The sequence below is a fragment of the Barbus barbus genome (genome assembly GCF_936440315.1).
Source record: "Barbus barbus genome assembly, chromosome: 23".
Taxonomy (NCBI): Eukaryota; Metazoa; Chordata; class Actinopteri; order Cypriniformes; family Cyprinidae; genus Barbus; species Barbus barbus.
Genome location: NC_136751.1, coordinates 31,025,295 through 31,037,557, shown reverse-complemented (window position 1 = coordinate 31,037,557; position 12,263 = coordinate 31,025,295). Strand labels below are relative to the sequence as shown.

The following is a 12,263-nucleotide window of genomic DNA, read 5'->3' as shown; positions in this document are numbered from 1 at the left end:
ACAGCTCTTCTAATAATCAAAATATAAATACCTATATAACTGTATACTTTATTTTCTTACTCCTTTTTTTCAGTTTTTATAAATAAATCGCTTCTCGGCCTTTTGGCTAAGATCGAGTGTAGTATCTGTTCTTATCAGTTTAATATCTGATACGTCTACCCGGGGACTGCATATTAAATTGATTTTTGAATCACGGAGCTGGAGCCGGGGCTTGCTCCGTCCACTCCACGCATCGGCCTGGTATTGCAGTGTCTCCAGGAAGGGAAGTCGTGGCCTAATGGTTAGAGAGTCGGACTCGTAATCCAAAGGTTGTGGGTTCGAGTCTCGGGCCGGCAGGGATTGTAGGTGGGGGGAGTGAATGTCCAGCGCTCTCTCCACCCTCAATACCACGACTGAGGTGCCCTTGAGCAAGACACCGAACCCCCAACTGCTCCCCGGGCACCGCAGCATAAATGCCCGCTGCTCCGGGTGTGTGTTCATGCTGTGTGTGTGTGTGTGTGTGTGTGCACGTTGGATGGGTTAAATGCAGAGCACGAATTCCGAGTATGGGTCACCATACTTGGCAGTATGTCACAAAAAAAAACAAACCCTTTTGATGTATCACCTTATCGGTTTATTTAATTATCAGTGAAGTTCATATCTATAAACAGTGGAATCAGAGTAGGGGTGTAAAGTTATAGTCGAGAGACACCAATTAAAGGAACCCGGTGCTTAGATCAGGCCAGCCCAAGAGGGCAGGGGTGCTATACCATGTTTTCCTGATGATTTCTCCCAAGGGTAACATGTAAAGCGTGAATAGCAACGGTCCTAGTACTGAGCCTTGAGGTACTCCACTGCACTTGTGAATGACATGACACCTGATACCTTTATTTTGAAATAAAATATACAATATAACAATTTAAATATGGTTTTGAATGAATTGCATATGTTAGTGTGTATTTCCATAGTCAGGTTTTGTTTAGCATTTTTTTGAGAATCACTGGCCAGGCTTTGATACTTTCAAGAGTTCCAGGAAAAGAAAAGCATTCTGCATAAGTCATAGACTTTCCCTCAAACACAGAAAGACAGATACTACAATCTTGATCAGGCACTTTAATGAAAGCGTTCACAGATCAAATCAGAGTCACAGATGTTATTCACACATTTCTAATGTTTAGTGCAATTGGCTATATTTTCATGGAAAATTACTTATACATTCCTACGACAACAAATATCAGTGCAAAAACCCAAAGTTTGGCAAAGGAAGTTAGCCATGACAATCAGAAATGGCGGCTGAGACGTCGTCGTCCAGCAGCAGCAGCATTTATGAATCACAGACGGTCGCGTTTAACTCTCCCAGTCTCCAGACGGTGCGTCTGACGGCTCTTCATCATCAGAGTCATTAGACACCTTCTTCATCCTCATCATGGCGGCTTTGATGCTCCGCTCGAGCTCGGAGTCTGTGCTGTGTGTGGGGCTGCTGGAGGGCGGGACTTTCTTCAGGGTCACGCCCTGACGGATGGCTGACAGCAGGCTGTTCCTGACGTCGCCGCTCTCTGCGCTGACCGTGACCTTCCGCAGCTGTTTCTGTCCACGCTGCAGCGACGCTAACAGCTCGTCCATCGATCCTGCATCACAAACATGTCATTCACTCAAGTGGGTGAAACTCTCACAGAATCGTCCGGCTCAGATTTCAGCTCGAAATCAAATAGAAAACATCAATGAAATGACACGCTCGGATGTCACCTGACTGTCTCTCATCTAGCAAATCGAACAAACAGAACTGTACGCTGCTCTTAATATTTGTCCGGCTATGAACCCTCTCTAAGCCCCTCGAGCCGTTCCTAAATGTGACGTGCGAGACGTCTTCGTTTAATGACTGGCTCAGCTTTGAGTATTTAGGATGAGTCTGAGGTAGGGCTGCACGATTCTTGCTAAAATGTGAATCACTATTTTTCTCCATGGGAATTGAGATCACGATTCTCTTACACGATTCTCATTTTTTCAACCAAAAAGTATTGCACTCAAGTACAAAAAAACAAAAAACTTTTCTTTATTTTAGACCCCTTAAAGTGAATAATTTTAAAGCTTTAAGTTGTTGAACATAAGAGAACATTAACAATAATAAATAAAAATATTCACATTCACACGGGGTGTCGGCGTCAACGCCTCTCGTTTACTTTGAATGGAGTGACGTCAAGCGTTGCCGAACTGAATTGTGGGTCCCTCGCATCGCTTCACTGGCGTTGCACGCGGCAGAAGTTGAAAACTTTTCAAGCGCCAACGCAGGCGTCAGCCAATCAGATCGCCTTATACAAATACCCTAGTGCAGACGCTAGCCAATCCCGTTCATGCAGCTCCAGTAAAGTATGTGATTGGCTGTTATCACTATGACGGCGCGTCAGCACCAGAGCCGTTGAGACACTCCAGCGTGTCATGCAGCAGCCGATAGCTCCAAACAACCATAGTTTCAGCATTGAAGCCCATTCATTTCAGTGCTTCTCAAGCACAGTCGCCAGAAAGTTGAGGAAATTACAGCATTTTTTGCCATTATAACGCATTAGTTTATCTCTCGGAAATCTGACCAGTAGCTGTATTTTATGAAACGCGTTATAGTTAATGTTTATTTTTAGATAATAGGCAGTATATGCTATATTTGCAGTTAGATAACGTGGATATATTATATAATAAAATATTTTGATGAATACAGTTGGTTGCCAAACCAGTTTTATCCAAAGCGACTTACAATGATAAAACAAAATAAAGTGCTGTGACAGTTCACATAGCAATGTTTTTTTTTTTAAATAAGTATAAATAAATAGAATACGTAAGTGCTAGCATTAATTGGTCAGATGGTGGCAAAAAAGATGTCTTTAGATTTTTTTTTAAATGGCTAAAACAAAAAATGAAAGCATTTTTCTTGCATTCATTGATATTCACCTGTATATGCATATTGTTTCTTATATTTTAACATAATATTGTATTAAAATGTGAAAAATAGATGACCATAGATGAAGAAATATATATTAATACAATAACACATTTTACATACTAATTAGATTTCTTATACTCTTTAAATAAGCATAATTTATTTCATCATTGGTCTGCACATCCACAGGAATAAGTGTAACACAAAAACACACAAAGTCATGCCTCAAGTCTCTAATCTTTAAGCAGTTTACACTATTTATACTTTACATACAAAGAAATGTAACCGCCTTATCCTGTGTTGCATTGTACTATGTTTTTACTCCATAGTTAAACAAGAAAAAAACATTAATATTATTTCCATTAAACTCCACAGACAAAATGCTACTGTCAGTGTATTAAACAAATTAAAATCAATGGACATTTTGTGTTAATATTTGCCGGGAAATGCTGTAAGTAAACCCGCTGTTGTTGTCTGTCCCGATGGACAGCTCGGAGAGCACGTGACCGCGCGGCGGCGAGATCAAAGCGTGTCGCAACTCTGTTTCTCAGCGGCTCTGGTCAGCACCAAGCTTCAGACACGCCCTCCTCAAGCGTTGATGCTGACGCCCCGTTGAAGCAGTGCTGCGCAGAATGATCACCGGATGACATCAAAGTACCGCAAGAGCGATTTGAATGCATAGGATCCGACTGCTCTCTTATCCTCTCGTGGTACTGTGATGCCATCCGGTGATCATTCTGTGAACGCGTTTAGGTCTGCCGCCTTGTTACACGTCACGTGAGTGACAGCGGACCGTGGCCAAAGAGGGAGAGGAGAAAAGTGATCAGATTTATGATTGATTGGTGAATTAATAGTGTTTTGTTATTGTGTGAGTGACCAATAACACGTGAATGCAGCATGATCTGAATGCAGGGAAATACACGGAAGTGAATCGCCATCATTTAGAAATGAGATCACATTTATGTATGAATCGAGATCGTGATTTTTTTTCGATTAATCGTGCAGCCCTAGTCTGAGGTTCTCTTAACTTAAAGAACATTTTACAAAAACTTGAATTCTTAAGTACTAGAAACTAGATTACAATAAGGATTTTTGAGAATTCATAAACTATTCATAACTCTTTCCTTAAGATGAAACACAACAAGAAAACAGCATTCAAGAACTTTATTGTATTCGTTGGTTTTTTATTTGTGTAGTATTGTTTGTTTTTTACACACACAGAACCTGGTTTACACCAGACGCTCCCAGCAGACGTGATGATAGCGTTTGAGACTCACCTGAGTTTTGCTCTAGAGTGTTTCGGACGGGCGGCGTCGACATGATGGGGGCAGGAGGAGGAGGAGGGGGAGGAAGAAGAGGAGGAGGAGGAGAGGGAGGAAGAAGAGGAGGAGGAAGAGGAGGAGGAGGAAGAAGAGGAGGAGGAGGAAGAAGAGGAGGAGGAAGAGGAGGAGGGTTAGGAGGCGGCTGGTATGGCTGTGCTGATGCTGATCCAGGTGGCAGCAGAATCTGCACCGGTATGTCTTGCTGCTTCTGACTCCGCCTCTTCCTGTGGGGGGTGGAGCTCTGTGGCCCCAGGCTCATGATTGACAAGGGCTGGGAGGAGTCATCTCTGCTGGAGTCATGTGACACTGGCTTCACATGAGCCGTCTGTAAAGCGTACTGACCCTGATGCCTCTAAACTCAGAGAAACACACAGGAAACAAAGCCATGATGAAAACACACATACATGCACACACACACACACGCGCGCGCACGCACGCACACACACGCACGCGCACGCACACACACACACACACACACACACGCACACACACCTCACCTCTCTGAAGCTGCGCAGTCTGTTGAGCGTCTTTGCTCTCTCATTCTCCACCCATTGCTTCATCTGCTCTTCCTCAGCTCTCTTCTTCTCTCGCTTCTGATCAAACACACACACACACACACACACACGTGTTTAGAGAGGAATCACCTCTGATTTAGTTCATGACAGAGTTTGAATTGGATGTGGAAATGAAATGACAGGAACAGGAATTCACAATTTGAACTGAATTTTACAATTCAACGAAGAAATTCAACACAGAAACTTTATCAGTCCGACAGAAGGAGTGTCACACGGCAGACTGCTGCATTCTGGGAAACGAAGAGCTCATCCACTGTTGTCCATAAAAAAAAGTGAATCTGTATTCCATTACGATTAAGAGAAGAATTGTAGAATAATGTTATTTTTGTTTTTTTTGCACACAAAAAATATTCTCGTGGCTTCAAAAGATTACGGTTGAACCACTGAAATCACATGACTATTTTACTGATGTCCTTACTACGTTTCTGTGCCTTGACTGTGTTAGTTCCCCTGCTGTCTATGCAGGGTTAGATAGCTCTTGGATTTCATCAATAATATCTTAAGATCGAAAGTCTTATGGGTTTGGAACGACATAAGGGTGAGTAATTAATGACAGAATTTCTATTTTTGGGTGAACTATCCCTTTAAACAAACAGACAGCAGTACATCCACTATGCTTGACTTATTTTTTCACGAATCTCATACATCTCGTCTGTTTGTGACAGAGTTGGCAGAGAATGCGCTCACGTGATCACCAGAGCCACTGACAGCACAAACACAATCAGTGCCTCATATCTGCAGTCACACCAGCGCAGGGAATTCTGGGAATGTGAGCGTGACCCCTGCCGGACTGACAGAAGGCTCGTCGCCATGGCAATTCGGTCGGTCCACAGACAACCCACGGATCCTACGGTACCGTGACTCATTATGGGATGTTTTGTGGGGCGATGCAGTGGGTTGTGGTTGCCGTGGTTACGGCGCGTTACTCACCAGCTGTGCGGTGTGGTGTTGGTGGAGCTGCTCCGATCTCTGCTCGACTGAACGCTGCTGCTGCTCACGAGCCTGAACACACAGCTCCTGCAGACACACACGGGATAAATGCACACAATGCAGACAGACAGTGTGTGTGTGTGTATGTATGCGAGTGAGTGAGTGTGTATATATATATATATATATATATATATATATATATAAATAAACACACACACACACATATATATATACATACAGTGGGTACGGAAAGTATTCAGACCCCCTTAAATTTTTCACTCTTTGTTATATTGCAGCCATTTGCTAAAATCATTCAAGTTCACACAGCACCCCATATTGACAGAAAAACACAGAATTGTTGACATTTTTGTAGATTTATTAAAAAAGAAAAACTGAAATATCTCATGGTCCTAAGTATTCAGACCCTTTGCTCAGTATTTAGTAGAAGCACCCTTTTGATCTAATACAGCCATGAGTCTTTTTGGGAAAGATGCAACAAGTTTTTCACACCTGGATTTGGGATCCTCTGCCATTCCTCCTTGCAGATCCTCTCCAGTTCTGTCAGGTTGGATGGTGAACGTTGGTGGACAGCCATTTTTAGGTCTCTCCAGAGATGCTCAATTGGGTTTAAGTCAGGGCTCTGGCTGGGCCATTCAAGAACAGTCAGGGAGTTGTTGTGAAGCCACTCCTTCGTTATTTTAGCTGTGTGCTTCGGGTCATTGTCTTGTTGGAAGGTAAACCTTCGGCCCAGTCTGAGGTCCTGAGCACTCTGGAGAAGGTTTTCGTCCAGGATATCCCTGTACTTGGCCACATTCATCTTTCCCTCGATTGCAACCAGTCGTCCTGTCCCTGCAGCTGAAAAACACCCCCACAGCATGATGCTGCCACCACCATGCTTCACTGTTGGGACTGTATTGGACAGGTGATGAGCAGTGCCTGGTTTTCTCCACACATACCGCTTAGAATTAAGGCCAAAAAGTTCTATCTTGGTCTCATCAGACCAGAGAATCTTATTTCTCACCATCTTGGGAGTCCTTCAGGTGTTTTTTTGTGTCTTGCACTGAGGAGAGGCTTCCGTCGGGCCACTCTGCCATAAAGCCCCGACTGGTGGAGGGCTGCAGTGATGGTTGACTTTCTACAACTTTCTCCCATCTCCCGACTGCATCTCTGGAGCTCAGCCACAGTGATCTTTGGGTTCTTCTTTACCTCTCTCACCAAGGCTCTTCTCCCCCGATAGCTCAGTTTGGTCGGACGGCCAGCTCTAAGAAGGGTTCTGGTCGTCCCAAACGTCATCCATTTAAGGATTATGGAGGCCAAGTGCAGCAGAAATGTTTTTGTAACCTTGGCCAGATCTGTGCCTTGCCACAATTCTGTCTCTGATCTCTTCAGGCAGTTCCTTTGACCTCATGATTCTCATTTGCTCTGACATGCACTGTGAGCTGTAAGGTCTTATATAGACAGGTGTGTGGCTTTCCTAATCAAGTCCAGTCAGTATAATCAAACACAGCTGGACTCAAATGAAGGTGTAGAACCATCTCAAGGATGATCAGAAGAAATGGACAGCACCTGAGTTAAATATATGAGTGTCACAGCAAAGGGTCTGAATACTTAGGACCATGTGATATTTCAGTTTTTCTTTTTTAATAAATCTGCAAAAATGTCAACAATTCTGTGTTTTTCTGTCAATATGGGGTGCTGTGTGAACTTGAATGAGGAAAAAAATGAACTTAAATGATTTTAGCAAATGGCTGCAATATAACAAAGAGTGAAAAATTGAAGGGGGTCTGAATACTTTCCGTACCCACTGTATATATATATATATATATATATATATATATATATATATATATATGTGTGTGTGTATTTGAGTGAGTGTGTATATATGTGTGTGTGTGTATTTGAGTGAGTGTGTATGTGTGTGTGTGTATATATGTATGTGAGTGAGTGAGTATATATGTGTGTGTGTGTGTGTGTGTGTGTATTTGAGTGAGTGTGTATGTGTGTGTGTGTATATATGTATGTGAGTGAGTGAGTATATATGTGTGTGTGTGTGTGTGTATTTGAGTGAGTGTGTATGTGTGTGTGTGTATATATGTATGTGAGTGAGTGAGTATATATGTGTGTGTGAGTACCCGCTGGTTCCTCAGGTAAGCTCTGCGTGATGAAATCGCTCCTCTTTTGCTCTCCAGTTGTTTCAGGTGCTTCTGCAGGTGTGAGTGGGCGGGACTTACATCCACCTGAACCTCCTGCAGCTCTTCGGGGTCCTCACAGGTGTCATAATACACCACCTGCTCCTGCAGCTCTGCAGAGCACACACACACACACACACTCATCAGTTCTGGGGCTAAATATGCTGTCTAGTTATGTCACACCTGTTATTAAATACAGCTGTCAGTCACACCATTTATGGCTCTGAATAATCCTATAAATATAGTAAAAGCTGAAATCAGCGAGACTGTGGGGAGGAGTGACAGGCCTCATGAGCGAAACACATATGCTAAACCATCTGAAGCGCAGCAGAAAATAAGCACAAATCAATAGAAAGGATATGTGTGTGTTTGTGTGTGTGTGAGTGAGTAAGTAAGTGAGTGAGAGAGAGAGAGAGAGAGTCTGTGTGTGTGTGTGAGTGAGAGAGAGTCTGTGTGTGTGTGTGTGTGTGTTTGTGAGAGAGTAAGTGAGTGAGAGAGAGACAGAGTCTGTGTGTGTGTGTGTGTGTGTGTGTGTGAGAGAGAGAGAGAGTCTGTGTGTGTGTGTGTGTGTGTGAGAGAGTAAGTGAGTGAGAGAGAGACAGAGTCTGTGTGTGTGTGTGTGTGTGTGTGAGTGAGTAAGTGAGTGAGAGAGAGAGAGAGAGAGTCTGTGTGTATGAGTGAGAGAGAGTCTGTGTGTGTGTGTGTGTGTGTGAGAGAGAGAGAGAGAGAGAGAGATTGAAATCACCTTTATTTACAACATATAGGTAATGCCATACTGTGTTACTACTGCAATATACATTTCACAAATCTTCAGTCTCTATTACAAAACCCCTATGAATAATAATAATACCAACAACAACTATTTCAAAAAATACAATAAACAATAACCAAAACCAAAACAGTAAACAAAATAACTTTAAAAAGCTAACACCAAATCATCATTTTCATTGACTTCGCATAACACTCCATTTATGGCCCAAGTATTCACAAAAATTGGTAAACACCCAACAAGTTTATAATATCCATGTTCTATCCTGAGTCTTGATGCTACTAAACCAAAAAACACCAACAAAGGATCTAGTGTATCTTTACCAAGCATCTTATTTTTCCTTGTTTTCCAGATGGCAAGTTTAGCAGTTCCAAACAGAAAATTTAATAAAACCAAAACATTTTTTTGACCAACTAAATATTTTGGCCCCAAAATAAACAAATGATAAGAAAAATCTTCACCTAAAAGTGATACCCAATGTGATAAAAAAGAAAACAAATTACTCAAACGTACACATTGTACAAAGAGATGAAAAATAGTTTCATTTTCAGTACAAAAAAGACAACCCACCCCTACATTTGGATTGAGGTGCACCACATGTCTGTTCGTGGCTATCGCACCATGTACAATCCTCCACTGTAAGTCACCAGTCCGGTTGTCGATTGGACGTTTGTAAAGTGACCGCCAGCTTCCTTTGGGGGAGATGTCCATTCCAAAAAAATCTATCCATTTTGATGACATTACTCCAGATAGAAATTGTGCATTGGTCACTTTCACACAAGTCACATACAGAGCCTTTTTACTAGCAGACTCAAAAGTATCCAGCTGAGGTGTTTTAAAGGACAATATAAGATTTTCCTCTTCATGCCAATCCCTTGAGTCAGCATTTATCATCAAGGATGGAAAATCATAATCGCACCCAATCATCCATTCTTTTATATAATTAGAATTGTTGATGAAAAGTCGTTGATCAAAATCCAGCTCTCCAAGCAATTCATCAATAACCTGTTTCAGGAACCGGATAGATTTTATCCCAGTTCTCTCACCCAAAGTCTCCAAACTGATGCTTAAAATGTGACCAAGTTTTACGCATCCAGCAGCTATTAGCCGCAATGACAGATTGGCAGAGCATAAATGTCTAGAAGATAGAAAAAGATTCTGGAACAATGGCTCTTCCATCAGCCAAAAACCTGCACATATTCCAGCAGGTTTCGATACAGAAACGACTTTCCAGGCTTCCATCATAGATCTATAAAAAGGTGTCAAATCTGTTAAAACGGTTTCATTCAATTCCATTAAGAAAAGATGTTTATCAAGTCCCATGTTGCCTGCTTTCCTCAAGAGTGCAACCGCAGTGTTAAGCCATGCAATATCACTGTTATACAGCAGTCTCTGAGCAGCTTGCAGACGGAAAGCCATAAGTCTAGATCTAATATCCACAAGACCTTGCCCACCTTCTTGCACAGGCAAAAATAGGACAGCTGATCGAACCCAATGCTGTCCTGACCAAAAAAATTCACCAGCATCCTTTGAATATCTTGAAGTAATCCAGCGGGAGGCTGTAATACAGTAAATTTATGCCACAGAGCAGAAGCGACCAAATTGTTGACAACTAAAACTCTCCCCCTGTAGGATAACTGGGGTAGCAACCAGTTCCATCTAGACAATCGGGTGCACACTCTCTCCAAAATTCCCTCCCAGTTTTTCTTTTGAAACTCAGCAGAACCCAAAAACACACCAAGTATTTTTATCCCTGTTCTGTTCCATTTTAGATTACCTGGTAGATGTGGGAGATTTTCCAAATTCCTTTGACCTGACCAAAAAGCCTCAGTCTTATCCCAATTTACTTTTGCCGACGATGCCCCTTCATATATATCAATGACTTTAGACAGAGCTTTTATATCCTTATTGTCATTAACAAAGACTGTAACATCGTCGGCATAAGCAGTAATTACAGTTCTTAAATATTGAGGCATTGTGGGTATTGACAAACCAGTTAGAGTTTTACTTATATTAAAAAGTAATGGTTCAATGGCAATACTGTACAATTGACCTGATAGAGGGCATCCTTGTCTAATGCCCCTTGAAACCACAATGGGCCGACTTAGACCACCTCCCACTTTAACCATACAAGAAGCTCCAGTATATAACAATTGTATCCATTTGATAAAACCTTGACCAAACCCAAAAACAACAAGCAGATTAAAAAGATAATTATGATCAACACGATCAAAAGCCTTTTCTTGGTCTAAAGCAATCAATCCGACCTCTGCATCAAACAATTTGCAGATATCCAAAGTATCTCTCACCAAAAAAAGGTTATCCATTATAGATCTCCTTGGAATGCAATAGGTTTGGTCTTGATGGATTATCAAATGTAAAAACTTCTTAAGTCTATTAGAGAGACATTTGGATAACATTTTATAATCTGTTGTTAATAAAGCAACAGGCCTCCAGTTCTTTAACAAATTCAAGGTAGTAAAGTCAATACAGCACGCTGACATGTAACAGGTAAAATGCCATCTTTATAACTTTCACAAAAAACTTCATAGAGGTCCGTTCCAATAGATTTCCAAAAATGCTTGTAAAAATCAGAAGTCAACCCATCAATACCAGGAGAGCAACCAGGCTTTAACTGTCCAACAGCAATAGTAAGTTCTTGAAAAGTAATTTGCATATCCAAAGCAGTCCTAGATGTAGAGTCCATTTGAGGAAGTTCATGAAAAAGCTGTGCTTCACAAACAGAATTGCAGTGATCAGCTTTATAGAGAGAGGAATAAAAATCAACAGCATGACAACGCATTTCTGTAATGTCATTTGTAATCTTCCCATCTGGAAGACGTAAACATGTCATCTGCTTATATTGTGCCACTGAAAATAAGCACTTGGTGCATCCATATCAGTCACTGATGTAAATCGTGACCTCACCAAAGCTGCCTTCACCCTCTCATTCAAATGGTAACTTAACTGTTTCTATATCTGTTGTAAGTTATCAATAAAAGCTGGATCATTCCTTCTTAATATTTCTGTCTCTATAGACTCAATATCTCTTTCCAAAGCTTTAATAGTTTCTCTTTGAGTGGTAGTACAATATGCAGTGTACTGTTGACAGCAAAGTTTTATTTGCGTTTTACCAACCTCCCACCATTGTTTTAAATTTTCAAAATCATTTTTTTTTCTCTCCAATAGTTCCAGAAAACCACAAAATATTCAGAAAATGCAGCATCCTGCAACAATTTAGCATTAAAATGCCAATAAGAGGATTTTCTTGGAAACTGTTCCATATTTACTGAAATAAAAATCAAATGGTGATCAGAAAAACCTATAGGAGAAATACAACAATCCACAACCCTATTATTACATTTTTTTGAAACATAAATTCTATCTAACCGAGCAGCACTCACTCTATTATCTAACATTTTTACCCATGTATATTGTTTGTCAAATGGATGCTTAATTCTCCACATATCTAAAAGTTCAGCATCTTTCACTAATCTTGACAAATAGGTGGAGGAAAGCATACGAGGCTCTACATTGTTACGGTCAACATTAAAACACTCTGTACAATTC

The 12,263-nt window shown here is 41.2% G+C and overlaps 1 protein-coding gene across 1 annotated transcript in view; it reads right to left on the bottom strand.

Moving 5' to 3' along the window:
• Positions 1 to 594: 594 nt before the first annotated feature.
• LOC306842746 (WASP homolog-associated protein with actin, membranes and microtubules-like) overlaps positions 595 to 12,263 on the bottom strand; it is a 20,354-nt gene continuing 8,685 nt past the window's right edge. Inside the window, exons 6-10 of the mRNA XM_079373793.1 lie at positions 7,868 to 8,037; positions 5,736 to 5,822; positions 4,728 to 4,823; positions 4,186 to 4,582; positions 595 to 1,607 (exon numbers count right to left, since the gene is read on the bottom strand). Coding sequence (XP_079229919.1) covers positions 1,327 to 1,607; positions 4,186 to 4,582; positions 4,728 to 4,823; positions 5,736 to 5,822; positions 7,868 to 8,037 — 1,031 coding nt within the window. The 3' untranslated portion in view covers positions 595 to 1,326. The remainder of the gene's footprint in view (positions 1,608 to 4,185; positions 4,583 to 4,727; positions 4,824 to 5,735; positions 5,823 to 7,867; positions 8,038 to 12,263) is intronic.